The 23,262-nt window shown below is 39.3% G+C and overlaps 1 protein-coding gene across 2 annotated transcripts in view; it reads right to left on the reverse strand.

Annotated features, from left to right (window-relative positions):
* Positions 1 to 288: 288 nt before the first annotated feature.
* LNX2 (ligand of numb-protein X 2) overlaps positions 289 to 23,262 on the reverse strand; it is an 80,884-nt gene continuing 57,910 nt past the window's right edge. For both annotated transcript variants that reach the window (XM_087966321.1, XM_087966322.1), the window contains 9 exons: positions 17,304 to 17,780; positions 13,719 to 13,966; positions 11,937 to 12,136; positions 8,671 to 9,039; positions 6,817 to 6,960; positions 5,300 to 5,477; positions 4,499 to 4,730; positions 2,977 to 3,135; positions 289 to 1,562 (listed from right to left, as the gene is read on the reverse strand). In XM_087966321.1, the coding sequence (XP_087822447.1) occupies positions 1,427 to 1,562; positions 2,977 to 3,135; positions 4,499 to 4,730; positions 5,300 to 5,477; positions 6,817 to 6,960; positions 8,671 to 9,039; positions 11,937 to 12,136; positions 13,719 to 13,966; positions 17,304 to 17,698 (2,061 nt within the window). In that variant the 5' untranslated portion in view covers positions 17,699 to 17,780 and the 3' untranslated portion in view covers positions 289 to 1,426. The remainder of the gene's footprint in view (positions 1,563 to 2,976; positions 3,136 to 4,498; positions 4,731 to 5,299; positions 5,478 to 6,816; positions 6,961 to 8,670; positions 9,040 to 11,936; positions 12,137 to 13,718; positions 13,967 to 17,303; positions 17,781 to 23,262) is intronic.

The raw sequence follows: 23,262 nt of genomic DNA on the forward strand, positions 1-23,262 counted from the left end.
GAAGAATATCCTGACGATAACAGCTATTAAGCAGTGGCATTCTGGAGTTGTGAGGGTTCCATCTCTAGAACAATGGCTGGTTATTCATTATAGTTAGCCTAGAAGACCAAGGTCCCTTCCTGCCCTATTATTTTATGAATCTTGAAAGTCAGTGAATGGGTGAGCCAAGCTTCCTGTGGCAAGAAGCTCCATTGTACCCCATGCCTTGTCCAATGATAATGCAAAATACACAATGAAGACTTAATGGAGGAATAAATTATGCAAAACAGAAAATGCAGACATAATGGCAAGTTCTCATAATTTATTCAGATTACAGGATTTGGAATTGTCACAAAAGATACCTGCCTATAAGCAAAGCACTGCTCTGCATCCAATTCTGCTTTCATAGGTTGATCATGCATCAGTGCATGCCTTAGATAATAATACTGATGCAGTTTCAGCCTTGGGGCAACTATTTATGCTACCAGAGGTTCTTACAAGCTGCTGTCATGCTTCACATGAAACATGGGCTTGCTGATTACATGTAGCCAGGGACAAATTGGTATATTATAATTATGATGCCATAAATACTTTTTTCGGACAAAGGCTGACAACCATTTTCTTTCTTTCCACCACTCCCTGCCATCCAATGCATGTGATGATAGAAAACCAATTGTAACCTTGGGACAGTGGGCCTTCTTATGGGTTAAGACTATTATATGGAGCATGTGCTACATGGAGTTACTTCCTGCAGCTTCTATGTGGCAGTCATAGCACAAACAATGGCTCAGGCTCATTTAAACAGAAGAATACTGAAATGTAGGAAAAAATATGTCGAAGTTAATCTACTAAATGTTAACGCAGCAACACATTTTAACAATTGAAACGGAGGGTTCCAGGTGTGCCTTCCGTGAGCAATAGGAAACACCTTACAGAATAACCATCACTTATGTAGAAGGCCTTACATGTCCCTTGTTGTTAACCTGCTGTCTTCAGGTTATACATTTGCACCTGTATTTAACAATGCGGAGATCAGCCTAGCAGGTAGCTAACATGCCAGCATGTTGGCACCCAAACTAGGTGCAATCCTGTTCTCACTACAATAGTTGGAATAGGCTGATCTCCTTAAGCCAACCAAGAAACTGAAGTATATGAACATGGATACTGCAATGACATAATGATGGAAAATAAAATAATAATAAAGAAAACTTGATAGGAATGGCTTCTTTAGGATGAGAAGAACACCACAGTACAGTTAAAAATCTTCCTTCCCCACGCACCCCGCTCTTCAGACACATTTGTCAGATTTGAAGGTAGCAATTTTTTGGCCCAGCTTATTACCAGCTGCATTAGTAGAAAAGGGGAAAAAACACAGCTTTGCCTGAAAAAGTCGAGCCAGCTATTAAAAAAAAAAGCTGCTTCAACCAATGTATATGTTCTTTGCATGTTATACAAGACTTCCTGGCCAGCAGATAACAGTCAAGGTTACTTTATTTCTCTGTTCCTTTAACATAGGAACCAGCGCTGAATGGCTCATACCCATGGTTGAAAGTCCATTGACAGCAACAATCATATCACCACATCTAAGGAGAGAAACAATGAGGATTACTAAATTACACAATCCCACATACTGCAGGAAATGACCTGAGTTTGCATGATCAATTCTTAGATACCTCTGTTTAGGTATGATGGAAAACTAAATTTGACACAATTCTCGTTGCAAAGGTAATGTTAACTGGCTGATGTATACATGCAAAAAATAATTGTTCCAAAGAAGAAGGTATTTTGTTTACATTAAATATACATCTTACAGCAAGTACAATCTCTCACTGTCTCTACTGCAGAAGAGCATGCCTCTTTGAAGATGATGCTGGTAATTCAGATTTTTAAAAAGTAACAATTGAATTCAAATGATTTTGAATGTTTAACTTGATTGACTGAGTAATTGAGAACACTTCAGTTAATGGAACAATTTACAGTGAAGTCACTAAATAGCATAGCTGTGGAAAATATCTGGAAAGGCAGAAAACTGAAAAAAATCAGCTTAGCATTTAAAATTGTGAAAAAAGAGGAATGTGGGTTGATTTGGTGGGTAATGGATTCTTGGTTTGTGATAGATCACCTGAAGGATATCAAATTGGAAAAATGATCCAGATCCTCCTGAGGAAGCTGCAGTCAGAAGTTCACCAGGCAAGGCTGCTATGAGGAATATACTAGGTATCTGTCAGTTAAACTCAGCTGGCTGGAGAATTCTGGGAGTTGAAGTCCACAAGTCTTAAAGTTGCCAAGGTTGGAGACCTCTGAGTTAAAGTATCTGCTAAATGTTGGACTCTAGCCTTGAGGCATGTGCCATGAAGGTTATGAGCCTCAGTCTGGCTTGGTTATCTGGGAGGAATTTGATCCTGTTAGTTCACAGCAAGTGTATAGGATTCTTAGATTATAAGCTTGGATCCCTGCCCCTCCTGGTTACCCAAACATCCCCAGGAGATGACATGGAGTTAGGATCTGGTGATGGGAATGAAGGCATGGTCCTGCCAATTTTGAAGAAGGAACTGGTTCATTCCCTTCTAAAAAAAAAAAAAAAACTATTGAGGAACTCAACTAGGTAGACAACTTATGTCCTTCCTTTTCTACTGAAAATCAGCAAAAAAAAAAGGGTCCCAAATCATGATCACATGGCCATGGAACACACAACTGGTTGTAAATAGGAGCAGCTTGCCAACCACCCAGCTGTGATCATGCGACTGCAAGAGGGGGAGGTAGCCATAACTTTGAGGATGGATCATTTGTTTGCTTTTTAAAAGTCCACCATAACATAAGATGTGTGGACTTCAACGCCCAGGATTTGGGAAGTTGGAGTCTATACATCTTAACGCTACCAAGATTAAGAAATGCTGGACTTGAGAACGAATCTGAAGTATCAACTGTGAGCTCTGGTGACTTATCCTTCTCTTGTTAAAATCACAGATAAAAAAAAACCCCAAAAGAAAGCCTTACTTGAGTCTTCCATCAAAATATGCTGGTGTTCCTATAACAATTGTTTTAATGAAGAAATGCTGGTTTGTGTGATTTTCCTCGTAGCCACCAACAATGCTAAATCCCCAGCTGGCTAGATTGCTCCTTCTCAACACAACGTCATGGTAACTATGTAGGCAGCTGTGGGGGGAAAAGGGCAAGGAGTTGTAAAATCTATTAAGCAAATCTGTTAGCCCGCTAACAAATAATATTAACTCTTTCAGGCTTGCCTGCATACAACGAATTAATGATTTTTAATAATTCAAACAGTAATCGTTCGGTAAGATGTCTTTCTAAACAAAATCTCTTCTTTCCCTGAAGCGTGGCACACCTTTTAAATATCCAGGCAAAACATAAAGTCAACTGACTTCATACCCAAACCTGGATCCATATTCTATGAGATCAAGAATGCTGATGCGTGGAAAATAACTAATTTTGGGAAACTCTTGGGAAAAGTAACTTGAGGTTTTGAAAGGGGCAGATACATTTTAAACATAAAATAGCAAATAATAAATATATGACAAATCACTTTTATAGCTCCTTTTGAAAATGGACTCCTTTTTACTAAACAGGGCCTGTGTTGTGGTTCGCCGGCAGCCTGTGCAGACGGCATCGGAATTGGACAGTGGGGAAGAACGGGAACCAGTTCAGGAGCCTGGGGAGGATTCGGACGAGGGTCCTGCATCCGATGCAGAGATGGGGCCAGGACCATCTATCTGGGATGGTGTGCTGTGGGGTGCTGACTCTGGAACCTCCAGAGTCTGGCAGCAGCGAGGCAGAGGAACGAGGGGAGCCTGTTCCCAGTGTGCATGTGCGCAGAGCTGCTAGAAGGCAAGAGCAGCTGAGACTAAAGGGGGGGGGACTCGGGAGTAGGGCTTGGAGGTGATTGCCCCTCCCATAAGGTATAAAGGACAGGCAAAGGTGAAGAAATCTTTGTAGGAAGCAAAGTCGTTCGCTCTTTTCAGATTAAACCTTGAAGCTCTGTGTGGACTTTGTACTTCGGTTGGTTTTTTACAGTTAATTTGGCGCTTCAGTTGTTGGCAGCAATTCAAAGGAGATAAAGGTGGGTGCTTATCTCGAGGGACTGTTTGAGACTCATTACAGGCTGGGAATGAACATAATTCTCAGTGTTGAAATAAAAAAAGAGTTGTTTGCACTAAGCGTGTGCTTAATTACAGTCTCGGAAGCCTTGGTCAGAACAGCCTGCTTCTTTGTTTTGTTGGTTTGGGCTTTCACAAGAAACTATAGGCTGATCCTGATATTCTGAAAGAAATTCTAAAAAAAAAAAAAGGTATTGCTCTACTAATCATGTATATTTATAGAAACCTTATTAAAAATTACAATGATGTCTTCTATTTTTAACACATTATACTGTAAGAGAATGGCATGCACAGGACTTGCAAAGAACTGAGGTTGAATACAGAAAACAGCATGATTCTTTAACCCTGCTCAGAAAAAAAAAATGCAGACGCTACAGAGAAGAAGAAGAAGAAATTACTCATACCTTGGAAGTCCTAACCACATGACCCAAGATGGCGACCAGCTAGCATCATATTCATTCTCACTGATGGTGCTCGGCTGCTCATCATTTGCCTGGGGCTGCTCTTCTGCAATCTGGACCTCTAGAGCCTTTAGAGCAACGACCGAGGAAGCAGCACTGGCTTTGAGCATAGCCACAGCTTCGCTGTGACTCAGATTGGTCAGATCAATGCCATTAATATTCATCAACACGTCACCTGGGCAAAAACCAACAAGAGATCCTGTTGAGGGGATGTTCAATTGCAAATGCATACCACCAAGTTGCTATTTTCTGTGCTTTATCTAAGAACAGGATGTCACGTATGTACAGATGCAGAGGACATATGGCAGCTTTGCATCACGCTTGACAGAACTATAATGTCTGTTATTTCTGCGCTGCAATGCCAGCATTTTCCAATCAGCCTCATATGCTAAAAGAGGCAGTCTTTCTTTCTTTCTTTCTTTCTTTCTTTCTTTCTTTCTTTCTTTCTTTCTTTCTTTCTTTTCTTTCTTTCTTTCTTTCTTTCTTCTTTCTTTCTTTCTTTCTTTCTTTCTTTCTTTCTTTCTTTCTTTCTTTCTTTCTTTCTTTCTCTTTCTTTCTTTCTTTCTTTCTTTCTTTCTTTCTTCTTTCTTTCTTTCTTCTTCCTTCCTTCCTTCCTTCCCTTCCTTCCTTCCTTCCTTCGTCCTCCTTCCTTCCTTCCGTCCTCCCTCCCTCCCTCCCATCCATCCATCCATCCATCCATCCATCCATCCATCCGACTGGCTCAATATTGCCTTCTGCTTTTACCTCTTTTGATCCTGCCATCTCTTGCCAAACAGCCATGAGGTTGTACACTTGTAACAAATATTGGCAATTCCCCACTTTTGCTGCCTCGACCTCCTGCTACTGTCATGCCAAGGGACTCGTGTGGCTCCTTCTTCACTGTGATATGCTTCTCTTGGCAGGTCACACATTGTGAGAGGTCCTACAAAAACAACAACAACAACAACAAACGAGAGTTTAGGCACACATTTAATTTAGGTTAAGCCTGAAGGAGGGAAGCCAAATGATCTGCACATGCAGATCCTGATGGAGAACAAATAGTCATGTAAATTTTGCCAGCACCCATTAACTGTAGCTCAACAATTTTTAAATATTGAAATATGCTTGCAAAAAACATGCACTGTGGGAGACTGCATTTTGAAATATATTTCACAGAAGATTTCATACCTAACGGAACGCATTAAGGATAATAGTTTTTAGAACGGCATATATTAGAGTGGTTCACAACACAACTGTTATTACAGAAAATTAAGTATATCAATGCACGTGGATTTTCTTAAAAAACATTTTGCAAATGAATTACTGTCACAGTGATACTGACAAGATGTTTCATTTAAAAAGACTCATATAGTTATTTAAATTAAGACACTGTCATTCCCTCCCCTCAAAGATTCAGGAACTTAAGTGCTCCTCCACAAACCTTCTTACAAATACAAAATATTGGTGCTCTCCCCAATCAACCTCTCTGATCTAAAATTCTTTTTTTTTTTTGCTGTGTGGATTGTATAACAATACAATATACAATACAATTTGGAGGGGGGGATATGTGTGCATTTGGAAATGGTACTTTTGGCTCTGAATGTACGTTTCAAGTTGAGAAATTGTATAGTGAGAGGTGGCACATTCCTATCTATTCTGCTGGGGTATTTTAAGTGCCTGCCCAATATTTTTAATTATAAAAATTAACAGATGCCTGTGGGAATAGCTATGCTATCCAGTAGAGGGTGCATTTTTCCAACTTCCTAGGCATCTAATCATACAATATGTTTAACCTTAACAAAAATGTATGGACCATGTCATTCTTTCAGCAATCAACATTGTAGAGGTAAGGGGTAACTCCTGTTTTTTTTTCTGTTTTTTTTTTCTTAATTTCCCAATTCTGGGTTCATTCCATTTTAGTTTGCAATTTCTTAAAAGGAATATACATAAAAAGTTTTTCACATCTTAATATGCATTTTCCTTCAATATACCTATTTTATATGTTGGTTTGCTTAATAAGTGCATTTAAAAAACACCCAGTTCCCTAATACATTATTTTTATATATTATTTTTTATTAATACACTAAATTTTATGTGGATATTTCCTCCCGTATGGATTTCAATACCTAGTTTACTGGAAAACTGTATTAAAAATTCTGTAAAGATACGAACACTGAAATGCACTGAATGCATTTCAATTCATTTATTTGTTTAGGAAACACAGAGGTAGATTTTTATTAGAATATACATTTAAATAATATCTTGTCCGTTCCCAAACTTACCTTATGTGGGCTTGGCCTGTTGCTGTGATATAGCTGATAGGATTGAAGATGACTGGTAAGATGGGTTCCTCCATCTCTCAGAATGCTTACAATTTGGGACTTGGTAGGCCTGGAAATGGTTAAGTTCACCCTCTCGCCACTGGCCTGCAAATTCACATGAAACATGAATGGAGGAGGATTGGGGCATAAACACTGGCTAGCTCTGAGAGCAAAGAATAGTCAAAATACAGGCAGTCTTCGCTTAGTGACTGTTTCAAGTTACAACAAACCCACTAAAAGCCACTTAGGAGCCAGTTTTGCCATTTCGTTGCAATTTCACACCCTCACACACCATGGTCACATGACTTATTTCAGTGCTTGGCAACCAGCTCACTTTTATTGCCAGTTCAGCATTCCTCAGTCATGGGACTATGACTCACAATGTTTTTTTGCTGGTTCTGGAGTTTTTATTTGGTTTCCAGCAAAAAAAATAAATCACATAAAAATACATTGATTCACTAAACGACTGTAGCATTCACTTAACAATTGCTCCAGAAAAAGATGCAAAATTGTGTCCAGTCATGTGGGTGCCTCAATTTATAACATCATGATTGACAAAATAAATTCTGGGGTTTACTATGGTCTTAAGTTGAGGACTACCTGATTTTCTATTCATGAACCAGCCATGAAGACTATATTGTATGTATGAAGGAAATCAACACTTTTTCTGAGGACCTAATACTGGTCAGACTCTATTTTCTCCACATAATAACACAATCCATATTCTGGCATGACAGAGGACTAGTTCAATCAGTTTGCCAGCACCTGATTTCACTATCTGGTTGCTGGTTGCTATCTCAGAAATTGAATTATTAAGGGAGAAAAGGAAAAACTTATCAAGTTTTCTAGTCCACGGAATCTAAACCCCAATGGCTGTGCAGAACAAGCCAAGGGCATCCCAGGATACTGTTTCATGACTCAAGAGATCTACAGATAGCTTTCCAACTTTACCATGGAAACCAGCTTGTGTGGGGAGGGAAAAAGGGAGAAAGGTTTGAAAAAACAATGCTATATAATCAATAGAGTTGTGCAGTGCTTTGGTTTCAAAACAAAACAAAAACCAGCTCTTTTCTTGGGCACAATCCCAGGAAAACACAACTTTAAGGAGTTGCCGGCAGGTGCTACATGCCATATGCCTTCTGACTCACCTTTCCTCCTCTGAATCTGCAATGCTACACAACCCTATTTATTATTGCAGGTGTCTCTACTAATCATTCCCGTATACAATGTTTACCAATTTATGTGTTTGTTACTAAGGTTTTGTTTGAATGCAATCTGGGGCATCAACAGTGGTGGTATTCTACCAGTTCAGCCCAGTTCTGCTGAGCCAGTAGCGGCAATGAGCAGCGAAGACCAAACCAATTCTCGCTGCCACTCTGTTGTTGGGCCCACCTGCCCGCCCGGGCTCCCATACTCACCTTTATCCTGTGCTTTTGAAGCGCAGCTGCTTTGTGTGGCACAGCAGAATGCCGTGCGGCAGCTGCTGAAGTGACCGGGAAAGTGCAGGCTTGCAGGAGGTGAGTTGGAACGCCTCTGTGCCTGCGCAAAGTGCATGTTTGGTACACACGCACAAACAAGTGTGTGCATGCGCGCCAAGTGCGCCCACCAAGCCACACCCACTGAACCGGTGGTAAAATGTTTTAAATCCCACCACTGGGCATCAACATCCTTGATTTTTAGAAGGCCAGCCTTCTTTAATCTGGCAACTGGCAGGTGTATTAAGGCAAGAAACCCCATCATTCCCAACCACCCCGGTCCAGCTTGGGCAAATCACAGTACACAAAAGAGAGTGAATCCCCAGCTACCGGATTTTACCTGGATAATATGAGCAGCCAGTTCAGGTGTGCCGTGCTTCAGGTCATGCCCATTGATAGCCAACACCTTGTCGTTGCTACAGAGCCGGCCATCCTGAGCAGCCAACCCCCCTTCCAGCAGGTCAAGAATAAATACTCCTGGCTCATCTGTTCTGCGCACCAGCTTAATGCCAAGCTGTTCACTGGAGTCTCGCTTGTGTAAGGTCAGATGGAAGCTATCCTCTCTCTGGGGAGGGCTATCACTATGATTGTGTGTTCGGCTTACGAATCGTCTCTCTCGGAGGACAGTGAGATGCAGTGATGTACAGGGCTGAGAAAGGATGGCCCTGGCATGGTTGTGAGACACGTTACTGATGTCAAAGTTATTCACCTGAAAGAAAAGAAGCAGAAAAGAAACGTTGGACTTTGTGACAATATGCCCTATTCAATGTTCCAGACGGGCATCTGTTTCCAGGACATGCCATTTATTTCTATACCATTTTTGGCTCCCATTTCCCAGTTTCTCTGTCTGTTCCTGCAATAATCAGCATGACTACATTTAGGTCAAGGATTTTGCATTTCTGGAAGTTTTCCCACCATCTTTTCTGCATGAAAGCTGCTGTTCTGGGAGCATAAGGTTAAGCATTCAGGGAATGAGTGAGCTATTAATATACAGAATTCGCACTTTGTAAGAATGAAGCCAAATGTACTGAACGTTTTTCACAAATATTCTTGGCAATTTCAAGAACAACCTTTGGGGAACATTTTTTTTCTTTTGCAGCTAGGTAGATCTTTTGAAAAGATCTACATATTTACCTATATTAGTCTGTTTTCACCATTACTGATAGCCAGGAATGCTAATAGTACACTCTGTATAATGAATTTATCCTATCCTTATCAGCTTTCCTCAACTCGGTGCCTTCCACAGGTATTGTACTACATTTCCCCAGTTACATTAGATTGAGGGGAGCTAGTGCCACATGATGAGGAAGGAAAATAAAGAAGAACCCTGAAGGAAAGAGCCTGAAACATTAGAAGAAAAGAAGCTGTAGTATCACTTAATAGGATGAAAAAGACCAATCCAAAATCTAAACCACTAAATGTGTTGACTAGATGTGTTGACTAGATTAGAATAATCATTGAGACTCAAACAACTGTTTCCTTTTCACATTCTGTGTGAAATAGCTATTTGCCACATTCTTGAGTATTAGTAAAGGCGTAAAAAATACATTCTACTTCTTTCTCTTTTAATCTATTTTTCTCTCTTTTAATTCACAATGTGCTTCAGTATTCCCAAAGCATGTTAATTAAACTTTGTGACATGTCTCCATTTCTCACTTTTCCTGCCAGTAGAGAACATATATTCTCAGAGAACTGAAATTTGGGGGAAATTTGGCAAAATCCTTCTCAATTGCATATTTATGAGCTTTTATTTAAACTTTAAAGGGAAATGAAGGAACAGAGTTTACCAAAGCAAAATAATGATAGTTCAATGATATTGGTAATAGTTGCATAACATAACATAACATAAAGGGAATTTAAGAGACACAATAAATATAGAAAGAGGATCTATTCAGGAAGTCCAAGTGATTTTAGAAAGCAACTTTAGAATTCTTTCTTGCCTTATTTTGTCACTGTAGCTCGTCTTCAGCTTTGATTGGCGATATTAGGCTAAACCTATGCACAAATACTGACTTCAGGGATGGTATTGGAATGATTTTATGCAGCCTAAGGTAAGCTCAGCAAGCAGAAAGCGGAATCCAATCTCTTTTCCAATGTTGTATTTTTGTGCTACTTCTCACACTCAAGCATTTTCATCAACCTAGAATAAATACCTTGGATACACCTCTTGAATTAAGTGATGCTTTGGTAGCACCCTAACTCTTTTCCTATTCTAAGCAGGCACCTTAGACAACATTCAATAGAACTAATTAGGAAATAATAAACATCCTATTAGTCATCTCTCAAGCTATCAATTCTTTTTGCGTATTTGAACTGTTAAAAGGACTGCTATCTTTGAACAAATTTGTTGAAACCTTCACTAGGCATAAGAATATAAGGAAAGTCTGGATGGATCGTAGCGAGACAAATGGCCAACTGGTCAACTTCTCTGCTGTTGGTACCAACTATATATATCATATATTTGGGAAGCTCACAATGCTAGAGTGGAGGGTGATGCCCCTTTTCACTGCTGCTTTCCAACAACCAGTATTTAGAGTATGCAGCCTACAGTTCAGCAGCCACTGACTGTCTTATCTTCCATGATCCTGACTAGTCCCCTTAAAAAAAACCTCTATCTGAGGATCACCTGCTAAATTGAAAGGAAGCAAGAGGACAAGAGAAGCAGTAGAGATGCAACCATCTCTGACACAATATCTCTCAGTTCGGTGGGAGAAAATGTTCTGTTCAATGGCGACATTCAGGATGACATTCTCTATGGCCTTCTTTGCAGTCTGTAAAATTGCTTCTGTCTTGTTGTGCTCAAGAGAGAGCCTCTGGGGAAGGAAAAAGCAGCAGTACAGCAGGAAATTTGTGGGGGGAGGCAAGACTTGGCTTGAATTGATCCTTCCAATAGGTTATCAACCTGAGGAACTGGTAATTGTAAAACTTCCATAATGGATTTCCTGAAACTCCAATAAGATTTTCCATCCTCCATCGGCCTTCTTCCTCATATAAAATGCAAGACCTCATTCTAATTTGAGAAGGCATGGACACCCACAAAATCTTAATCCTAATCTCTTAGAATTTTTATGAAAAAGGAAGACACGAACATGATTTATAAACAAAAATGACATTGCTGTATTCTTCCAATGTATTATACCAGGGGTGTCCAACCTTGGCAACTTTAAGACTTGTGGACTTCAACTCCCAGAATTCCTCAGCCAGCTGTGCTGGCTGAGGAATTCTGGGAGTTGAAGTCCACAAGTCTTAAAGTTGCCAAGGTTGGACACCCTGTATTATACCGTCTGTTCTATATGAAGCATATCGCTCAGAAAAGAAGGAATAAACAATCATTCTGATTTCCCTATTTTTTTGTTGAAAAATATGAAATGAATATAAAAATCATGAAATCAGGAATATAGCTACTGAAAAAGCTTACAGTATTTTACTTTGCTTTAATTGTGGCATGTTCTGGCCATTAGCTGCTACATTAACTTTTATCCCAAACAGAGAATTCCAAAAATGTGCCAGGAAATCATGAAGCTTTCTTGCTTACTCATCATCTAATACAGAGCTGCACAATCTAGACACACCAGAGTTGAGAAGAATATATAATCGGATATGTACCTGCAGTATTTGATCTCCAGCAAGAAGCCTTCCATCTCTGGCAATGATCCCGTCACGATAAACCTCTTGAATAACAATATTGATCAAAGGTGTTTCATTGCCACCCACTATGCTAATTCCCAATTCAATATAAGGATTGGACCGATGAATTTCAATGGTGGTGATCTCACCTTCCGGTAAACTTGATGGCTGATGGATTGCTGCCCAGTTGGGAAAGAAGTCAATATGTACATATAAATACTTTTTTTTTCAATGCAATATGTTGCTAGACAAAAATAAAATAAAATAAAACAAAGTAAAAAAAAAAGACACCCGATATGTCGTAAGTCAAACAAATTAAAACTAAGCCTGCATGACTTTTTGACCAAACTCAAATTGATAGTAGGTAGCTAATGTGGGGACACCTGAATAGAGACTGGAAGGCTGGAAAAAATCTGGAAAAATTGTGTGTGTGTGTGGGGGGGGATGTGTGTGTGGAAAAAAACCCTGTTTCGTCCCAATTTTTCCAGGTTTTTTCCAGGCCTTACCCATCTTTACATCTGAAATGTGACTTTTAACAGGGCTGCTAAAGCCCAAAGCAGATCAGCAAGAGCTATATAGTCAGCCAGTGATTATCAGATACCATATAGCAGCTTGTACATCTCCAATTATGTATTTATTTGTTTGTTTGTTTATTTGTATATCAAATTTATATGGCTGCCCATCTTATAAAAAGACTCTGGGAAGCATACAACAAAGATACAAAAACAACAAGCCCATGAAAAAAAAAAGAGAGTCACAATTACAACATTTTAAAAAGCCATTAGGCACAAAAAGATTAAATGTTAACAGCAATAATGGAGCCACTTCAAACAGTCCCCTGGGAATCCCAGGCTTAATGATGTAGCTAAATCTTTAGGGACTTTTGGAAATAAAGGATGGAATTAAACTCACTTCCCAGGGGAAGGGAGAATATTTCATAAGGTTGTGTGGGATAATAATGATGGAGTTTTAGAAAATTGTTTCACAAAAAGATGTATGTGAAAGCCAAAGGAAAATTCATATGATTTGGCTTCAGACAAATTTAAATTTGTAATGGCCACTCACTTAAAGTGATATCAGAGCCTTTCATACAAATGTATAAACAACACAATAGATTAAAACTGATGTTGTACATATGCAGCATATCACTGGCATAAATGCTTTTTATTTTATAAAATAAAGGTATAAATGCCAATATGGGCATGGAGCTCTCCAGATCCTGATTCTGAGCAAATTGTACCTCCCAGTTTTGTGGATCAAAAGTGAATGCTTGGTGGTTGTCACAATCAAGAAAGCTGAAGATAAATAGGACTTTTTAAAAAAAAACAAAAAAAACACCTTCTGGTTATTTTTTAACACAAGTATTTATTCTGTGTAGCTCTAATTAATTCTCAAGGTTTCTGTAAACAAATGTTTAAATAATACTGTTTTAGTTGTAATGTTCTATCTTGTTTATATTGATTGTAAGTTGCCTAAAGTTGCCTCTATGTGAGATGGGCAGCATGTAAGTTAAATACATACATACATACGTACATACATACGTACGTACATACATACATAAAAACAGGTTATTTGGTTGCAGTGCAGGAGAAAATCTGATTTTGAAATTTCTCAAAGTTTACCATTTACGTACATACATACATACATAAAAACAGGTTATTTGGTTGCAGTGCAGGAGAAAATCTGATTTTGAAATTTCTCAAAGTTTACCATTTAAAGTGCACCGATCAAACCGAAAACTAAAAGAAGAACAAAACTCACTCTCCGTTCCTACGTTCTCCTCAAAAGCAGGGTTATCAACCCCAGACTCATCGGTCCACACTGAAACCGTTGCGGAGGTCATGATCTGCTCCACCGATGCCATCCCGGTCCCAGCATGCTCTGCTTCAGGTGACTGGGAGTCCAGATGATCTAGCATGGCATTCTCGTTTTCACTTTCAGTGGCTGCCTGCAGTTTGCTGTTCATCCTTCTCTCCAAGGCAGCCCTTCGATTGGAAGCCCCAGCACACCTAGAGAAGAAATGCTTCTATATTATCATAAAAACAGGGAACAGATGCTTGGAAAAAACAACAACTATCTTTAGTTGCGTAAAGTAATGTAATATAAGCGTCCCCATATGGTGTCGCTTGGAAATGATGGGAGCTATAATTAAAAGACAAAAATCTGGATATAACAGGAAAGTTCGTTGCTGCAATATTGATATTGTACAGAGAACTAGCCAATGCCACGAATGTCCTTTGGATTCAGATCTTCCAAATTTCTTCACACATACATTTCGTTCAGACTCTGGAACTTCTGTTGAGTGCTTGGTGCTCTCTAAGCTTTGTGGTTTGTTTACAGAGATTTCATTGCCCAACTAGGTAGTATCATCAGTGTGGGTGAGTGTAGGATTTGCTCTCCGTTACTGTTAAAAACAGAAAACAACTGTCAAGGAGAAAGCCACACCCAAAACTGGCAGGACAAGCTACTATATATCTCATTCAGTCACACAGATGATGTTACCTAGTTGGGTAACGAAATCTCTTTAAACAACGAAGCTCAAGAGAGCACAAGGACTCCACCGTTCAACCCTGAGCTACAACTATCCTCTTCTTTGGTGATTCCTATATGAAATGATTGTGGGTGGTCCACCAATATTTATTATTAAGTATGATTGGGACTTTCAGCACTCTTTCTTACTGCCATGACTTGTGGTGTTGTTTTTTTTAAAGAAAAGAAAAATGTCTACAAACTTTAGAACAATGATCTTTGTCTTAGGTTCAGAAAAGGAAGTAACCCTCATAGGAATTCCGGTACAGCAGGCATAGAATAGGGGAGGGGAGGGCTGGGGAGGGGAGGGGAGAGGATTATATGTACATGTTTTTGACTACTCCAACCAGCTGCAGACTTTGTTTTATTTTCATGTTCTGTAAGTGAGGGAACTAACACATATAACAAAAGAAGAAATCTTCTGCCTCATACTCCCAAGAAATGAAGCTTGAAAGCAATCAAAACATACTTAGCTGACTTCATAGCTGCCCGCAACCAGAGCAAAACGACATTTGTGGCATCATCACACAAATGCCCACACCTATATTTTGCATCAGATGTCAGAACAAAAGCACATAATGGTGGCATTTGTTCAACGACATCATAATGCACATGTCACTATTTCAGCATAACTTCTACCCGTCTCATTTAGGTTGGTCAGGAGAGGACTTAGTCCAGACTTTATGATGCATTAAGGGATTTAAAGGACCAAAAACCATGCCTTTCCTCTAGCTGCACCTGCCCTCTGAAACACCATACCACCTGAGGTTCAGCTGGTCCCGACTCTGCTTACCTTTAAGACCGGAGTGTTTTTCCAGGCACAGGGGTCAGGAGAGGAATCAAGTCTATGCTGTTAGTGAATGATGTGCTTGGGAATCTTTGGAACAGTATTTATTTATTTAATATACATTGTACTTATATTGTGCTGAAATTCCTTTAGCTGCCCAAAGTTGAATTGGTGAGACGGGTAGCAAACAACAATTGCACTTTTCTGTGGATACGGTTGGCTGTCTTGACACCCAAAGGTTTCACTCTATGAATATCTGTGATCTTAATACATCACATCATTAAACTCCATCAGTGTTCAGTGGGGACCTCCAATGGGCTATCAATCAGAACAGAACAGAATAACAGAGTTGGAAGGGACCTTGGAGGTCTTCTAGTCCAAACCCCTCCTCAATCCCTTAGTTGGGGATTGTTCCTCAAGGCTGGAATCATATAATCGATTTATCATTTATTAGAATTAGCGGGGTGGGGAGTGAATGGGGATTTAGCAGTGACTTTCCCCCAGGAGTGCAGAGGGAATGGAGATTTTACAGTATCCTTCCCCTGCCATGTCCACCAAGCCATGTCCAGCAAGCCACTCCCACAGAACCAGTAGTAAAAAAAAAAAAATTGAATCCCACCACTGGATTGGTGTCATGCCACACAGGGCTTTAAAGGTGATGCCAAAAACTTGAATTGCACCTGGAAGCAGACCAGCAATCAGTGCAGCTTGCAAAGCAATGGTATGTATAACATGGGCCAGTTTAGGAGCACTAAGAATTGCTTGCGCTGCTGCATTCTGTGCCAGCTATTGCTTCCAAATGTTTTTCAAAGGTAGAGTGCATTGCAATAATCCGGATCTGAAATGATTAGGATTTGAGTGACTTGGGAGGATCAGGAAGTCCTGACCCAGGAAATGCTGCAACTTGAAGTTGTGCAAAGGCTGTCACTGCCAGCTGCTTTTTGAGCAGGGGGTCATGAGAACCCCAAGTTGTGGACCAGGTCTGTCTGGGGTACTGCACCTCATCCAGAAGTAAAGATGTTAAAGTCACAGTCGATACTCGACTAACTTGTGAAGCAGAATGTCTACCTGTTTTATCTGTTATATTTATAACTCTGCCTTTCTTTGGAGAATTCAAACTTTCAAGCACAGCATCAGTTCCTCCATTTTTTTCTGCCACAATTATGTACTAAGTTGAACTGGGAGGCAACGAAGAGCAAAAAGTTAGGAAACAAAGTTTTCTAGGAAGAAGACAATTAATACTGGATAGCAGTTTGATTAGGTAGATGGTACACTGTAGTAGTAGTAGCTGCAAGCAGCTACTAGCAATTATTCAATTTTTCCTGATCTCCCAAATGCCTTTTCCATATTTCACATTGTCTTTAATCATCCCTTGGGCCCCATGGGAATTCTTTTCATGACCTACAAACAGCTTGTAGAGTAGAGATCTCTCTTTGTGTGGGCATCCTCAGGTGCATAGCTTTGATAACACCTTCTATTTGTTATTTTGCAATCCAGAGTATGATAACGATCACTGATTTTTACTCTAGAAAAGTAAGATTTTATTTATTTTTGACAGGAAAGGGTCAAAAGAAAAAGAAAATTGAGAGTGATTTAATTAATTGATGTGCTCCATTGGTTGTTTAATAGGAGCGCAAATCCAAGTAGTCTAGCTCAATTATTCTCCCTGCTGCCCACATTTTGAAAGGACAATTCTACGTTAGAGAATCTTTTCTCTAATGTAGTTTTGCAATTGTGTCTACATTTCAGAAAATCAGAAGGGAGAAAGAGTCTTATTTATCACATGATTTTTTACCCAAACAGAATGCATACATAGGGTTGTAAAATATCAACAGTCCCAGAGATAGTTTCTTTCTCCTTTCACTTTGTTTTATTAAGAAGCACAAGGCTGATCTGTTGCTACCTTTTAAATAACATTCCAAAAGGAGATAGAATGGGAAAGAAACAAAATATATGAAGGCAGGCAGGCAGGCAACATAGAGGATAATTATAATAATAAAGTCAATTAGGCCCATCGTCTCACTATTTACCTGTTTTTCAGGTGTGCTTCCAGATCACATCTCTGCATTACCTCTTCGCATACTGAAGAAAAGGGACACAGCACCAAGAGCTTGTCAAGCAGTTTGTGAACAAGGATGCTAGATTTTTTGCACAGTTTAAAATGCAGCCTTTTGCGGTCTAAGGGACAGAAGTCCTTCTCTTGCAAAAAGTTTCGTAGGCACTTATAGCAGAATGTGTGACCACAAGGCGTGTCTAATGGCTGTAGCAAGGGTTGAAGGCAAATATGGCAAACCAAATCATCGTCCACCTCATTTTGATAATTGTACAAGTGGTTCTCTCTTGTCCAATGCTGCTGGCCACATTCAAAGCAGAGTGGGTTCAGGTTTTGTTCCGTGGAGACCATTTCTTCGTTCGAGGTGCCCATTATATGGTAAATTGGATCAGTTCTTTTTTTTTCCCCAGTAGAGATCTTGCTTGTAAAGGTCCTTTAGTAAAGAGTCATTACTCTGAAATATACACAAATGTACAATTACTGGTGCAAAGATCAGCTGCTAAAGCTAAGATGAACAAGAATACTGAAAATACAATGCAGGAAGCAACTTCATACTTTTGCGATACATACATCATATGACTAAAAATTGGCCATATGCAGGAAAAGGGGAGGGGGGTGACAGGAAGAGGAAACACATTGGTTTCCCTTTGAAGTTTTGTGGCATTTAATTCTGTTGCTAACTGCTCATTCCTTAAAAGAGGCAGCCAAGATTTTATCATATACAAATGTGTGTAAATTCTAAATCATAATTCAGTCTTACTGCGTTTAGCACTCAAACACTGACTGATGGTCAACCATAACTAGTAGGGTATCCCAAGCACTAATCTTGACATTCTTGGGAAAATTAATTAGTTATCCAGTATCTTATTGTGCATTCTTTTTGTTCGTTCTCTGACTCATTGTGTATGCATGGAATTCTTCCAGCCAATGCTGTATATGGAAATAAATGCATAGCGCTATCTGCTCTTTTCCCACAGTCAAACATTTTCTAAGGCGGCATACTTTTTATTATGGACTTTTTGACTATAAGTGAAAAAAACAGCTGGAGCTCTTAGTACGTAATTCTTTTTTTTTTTTCTTTGAAAAAGCACAAAATCAAGGCTCTCATTGTTCAGTAAAGTTGAAGAGACCCCATTAATCAATCCTTCCCTTTAAAGCTGTAGGAAAATGACACATGTCTTTTCCTTTCCACTTTTAGGATTGCTGTCCAATTTAACAGGGTGCATATCAAAAGTCAAATGCATACAAGAAAAGTTTACATTGTCTGCTGATCTTAGGAGTGGACCATTAATAGTCCAAAGGCATATGTACCTTTGTAAACACCTAAAAAAATTTTTTTGCTAGATGAATTGTTCTGCACACATTTTAATCTTTAACTGAACTACAATGTATGCTTGTTCATTGTTTCTCCCAGATTACATGGAAACCAAAAGCAGTCATATTGCCAAAAAATCCAGAAATTATATTAGGCTGCACCTTCATTATTGTAGACCAATTAATAGCTTATAAAATAGTATGCAAACTTCTGTATTTCTAATAATCCTTTATGAAAAAAGGCTGAAAAATCCAGGTGCACTGCATATGCCAAATTGTGCTGATTGCCACTTCTCACAGCCTTTGGGTCAAGTTTTGGCATTTAGTTTTACCATATTTTTCTTTTGGTAGAGGAACAATACCAGTATTCTTTTAATTCACAGACACGGATATAACCTTAAACCTTAACATTAAACAAGTTCCACAGCTTCTTCATAAACAACTGTTACATTTCTCTACTTACACTTTTTATAACTGCAGCCTTACAATTTTCCAACATTCTTACAACCTTTGAGTCTTTTCCATCATCTTTGCACACAGATTCAGTTCGCTATATATTCTAATCTTCTTCTTTACAGTTATTTATCCAATTCAGTTCGCTATATATTCTAATCTTCTTCTTTACAGTTATTTATCCAATTCCAAAATAAGTTTTATTTCCACCCAAATCATTCTATATTCATTCTCTCTCTCCTCCAACGCCTGTCCCCTCTTCAATTACACCGTTTGCAGCTATTTTACCTTCTGGGCACATAGTGTGTGTCCAGAATATTATAGAACAGTATATTACATCAGGGGTCCCCAACCACCGGGCCCCGGACAGGTACCGGTCTGTGGATCATTTTGTACCAGGCCGCCTACTTTGCTTGGGCGCCGCCATCTTGTTTCGACGGCGCTTGAGAAAGTGCTTCCGCGTGAGCTTGTTGGTCGTTGGTTGGATGGAAAGCGGCGTTTGGGTGCTGAAGGAATCCTCGCTCCTTAGTTTCGTCGAAGAGGGAGGGGTGGCTTCGAACGAAGAGCCATCCCGATGGCAGTGGAGTCTCGCATTACTCAGGAGGAGATTAAGAAAGAGCCCAAAAAGCCCATCGACCACGAGAAGGTACAAAGGAGGAGTTGAAGGTGGCAGGGAGAAGCGGGGGACGGCTGGCTGGCCGGTCGCTCGGCTCGCCTTGCCTTGGTCAAGTGTGCTGATGCCGGTACCGGTCCATGGATCATTTTGTGATGCCGGTACCGGGCCGTGGTACAAAAAAGGTTGGGGGCCACTGTATTACATCTTTATTCTGCTCTCAGAATCATGATCAGTTCTCTTCTCAACAATTTACATGCTAGAATTTTTGTATCATCTTTTTACATGCATGTTTCTCATCCATATGTTCCTTTACTTCTTCATTTGATCAGCCCGGGTTTTTTACGCAGTCAACCCATTTCAGAGGCATGTTGTAACATAATTATTTTTACTCTTTCCAAAGTAACTTTCACATCCTCTCTAGTATACCTAATTTCTATTTATTATGCTCACTATCATTTCATTTTGATTCATATATTCCTACATGATTCATATTTTCTTTTCTTGCAATCATTCTACTTCCAATTACTTTTTTCCTTCTTTGTTTATTTCCCCCCCAGATATATTTGTGACATTACAAATAAATTTTCTGTTCCGAATTCAGAATCACTATTCACTATTCTTCATTCATATTGTCAAACTTTTTTCATAAAGCAAGCTAATCCACCACACTTTGTTTACATTTGTATTCACTCTTTTTCAAAGTTTTAAAAAGTGTATTTGAAACAAACAAACCATTCCCATTCTTTCCAAATGGCCCAATCACCTTTTCTGAGTTATTTTGTTTCATTCCCACCCAGGTATTCACCTAGCCACAGAACAACCAATGGGCACCCCAAATCCTTCTCTTTAATTCTATTCTAAATTTATTTACCTGCCTCTTATCCAGTGGTGGGATTCAGCCAGTTCACAGCAGTTCGGAAGAACTGGTTGTTAACTTTCTGAGCAGTTTGGTGAACTGGTTGTGGGAAGAAATCATTAGGGCAGAGAACCGATTGTTAAATTATTTGAATCCCACTGCTCTTATCCACTTGATTCACAAAAACTAATACCTTGAAGAATGTGTAAACCCATTTAATAGCAAAGGTAATCCTCACCTAGATGATAAGCTTGGGATGTTTCACTGCCTAGTTATTTGGCAGGGTTTATCCTAAGCCTTTATTACCTCCTTGTACAAACAGTTGACACCCAGCTATCTCCAGAGGTGATGTTCAGCCAGTTCTGACAGGTTCTGGAGAACCTGTAGTTTGGAGAATCGGTAAATATCACCTCTGGTTGGCCCCGCCCCCATCTATTCACTGCCTCCCGAGTCCTAGCTGGTCGGCTGGGTCTTCTTTTGTTGCCCTGCATATGAGAACAAAACTGGAAAGCAGGTTAGTGGGGTGGGGAAGAAATGGGGATTTTACAGTATCCTTCCCCTACCATGCTCACCAAAGCCACGCCACACCCACCAAGCCACACCAAGCCACGCCCACAGAACCGGTAGTAAAAAAAATTTGAATACCACCACTGGCTCCCAAGCTTTTCACAACTGAAATAAAGGGAAGAGGAAATGGAAAAAATGGGAATGAACAGAGAAAGCGACAAATATGTAGGCTTACTAACTAATACATAGGATGAAGTTTGAGACAGGAAGACTGGGAAACATAGAAATAATTATTGATATGCTTTAAATGAGAAGGAGAAATATAGTGATGTTTCCTCTTCTCCAAATTATTTGGGCATTAGATTATCAACTTTCCCAAGCACTTAGGTTGGTACTCGTGGAATTGCCAAGCTGGAAGTTGTCATTTAAGATGGCCATCAAGACCAGCCTCCTACACAATGCAGAAATCCAAATTAAAGCATCTCACACATATGGCTGTCTGTCTTGCTGTCAGAGCTTTTGAAATTTCACCCCCCTCAAAAAAAAAAAGTAAGCTTTACTCTCCACTTCCAATTATAAGTGTGACAGCTTGGATTTACCCATAGTGTTAAATTGTTATTAATATATTGTTATTCCCAATGAAAATATGGTGATGAATTTGTTTACTTTCACTTTTAGATGATATCCGAGCTTAATTATAACTTCACAAAAAGTCTGTTTTGTAATGGAGTCTGCAAATTGTGCAGCACTGAGATTGGTGCTTTTTATTTATTCCTAAATGACACAGACGTAGGAATGGAGCAGTAAAGTGGCTTCTCGTGCATACTTAAAATAAAAGGGATGGCAAGTAAATTCTACGTAAGGAATTCTGTAATTCAAGGAATGGGCACAACAGGAGAAAATGCAATAGAATGCTAAAAAGTGTGTATCACTTTACACAGTTTTTTTCTTTTTTTTAAAGCAAACCTAATTTCACATATATGATGGGTCATGGCTTGAAATCACTAAATAGAAAAGGGCTATTGTACCAGCTAAATCTGTCATGATTTGCTTAGGTCATTTATATTTTCATATATTTTTTTTCTTTTCAAATCCATGAAATACCTTTTCACTGAGGTGGAATTGGGGTGACTGAATGGAGCTGAGCATTTACTGGCCGCGTGCTCTTCCTGACGCCTATTGCGGAGTTCGCAGCAGATATTTTCCCTTTGCACCCTGTTAGAGAAACATCTGTCACTGCCTAGGATTGAACTCTCAACCTTCTAAGTGGAAGGTGAATGCTTTTTCACCTCTAGGCCACTGCACGGTTCTATGTGTATTTCATAATAAGGAGCAGAAATTAATTTAACAAGCCAGCTACTTAGGCAAGCATTTCATTTGTCTTCAAGCAATCTTACTATGGAATAAAAGGAGGTGCAAAAAGTATAGTGGTAGTGGTCTAATTATTGTACAATTTAGAGTACAAGGATATTATCCATAGATGCTAACAAACACTATGCCTTTGGCATGTATCTTAGATGTTGATCTATTTGCACCTTTCTGTCTCATTCATCATCTTGGACAGAAAACACGGCTGTTAGAAAGGCTGTTTCCCTAGATGTCTCAATAAGATTGAAAAGGCTCATTGGGCATGAAAACCAGTATATTCTATGGTGTTTATTACTTTCCTCTGAATCAACAGAACCCGGAATGGCCATTTCCTCTTCAACTACAGCCGCTTGTCTAAATGGGAAATCGTATCACTAAATATTCTGAAAGAGTTTCAGGAAGCTGAAGGAATGTGGCTAACTGCATGTTTCCACAACTGAGGTTATTTTGAGGATATCTACAAACACCTGAACAATTGGTGGAAAAGACAGAGTTGAGGGAGGGTCTAATGTGTTTTTTTTTTCCTTTTCAGTTATATTTTAATCTTGTGAATGGATTGTTTATTTCCTCTCTGCTGGGAATGCTCCAATTTAGACTCTCATCATCACACTATGAGGAAAAATACAGACATTTCTTCTAGAACAAAATCTATGTATCACTAAACAATAATGCTTCAATTTTATTGCCTAAATGCTATGCTTCTTTTAAAAGTCTGGGTTTGCATCATGTACTCAGAAAAATAGAGGATCATCTGCACTTTGCTTTAGCCTTGACAACTGAAAACTACACCCCAAATTTCAGAGCTGGAAGGGTGTATGAAGT

Source organism: Notechis scutatus, chromosome 5, assembly GCF_049901735.1.
Source record: "Notechis scutatus isolate UNSWTSFEM ecotype Mainland chromosome 5, rNotScu1.2, whole genome shotgun sequence".
Lineage (NCBI taxonomy): Eukaryota > Metazoa > Chordata > Lepidosauria > Squamata > Elapidae > Notechis > Notechis scutatus.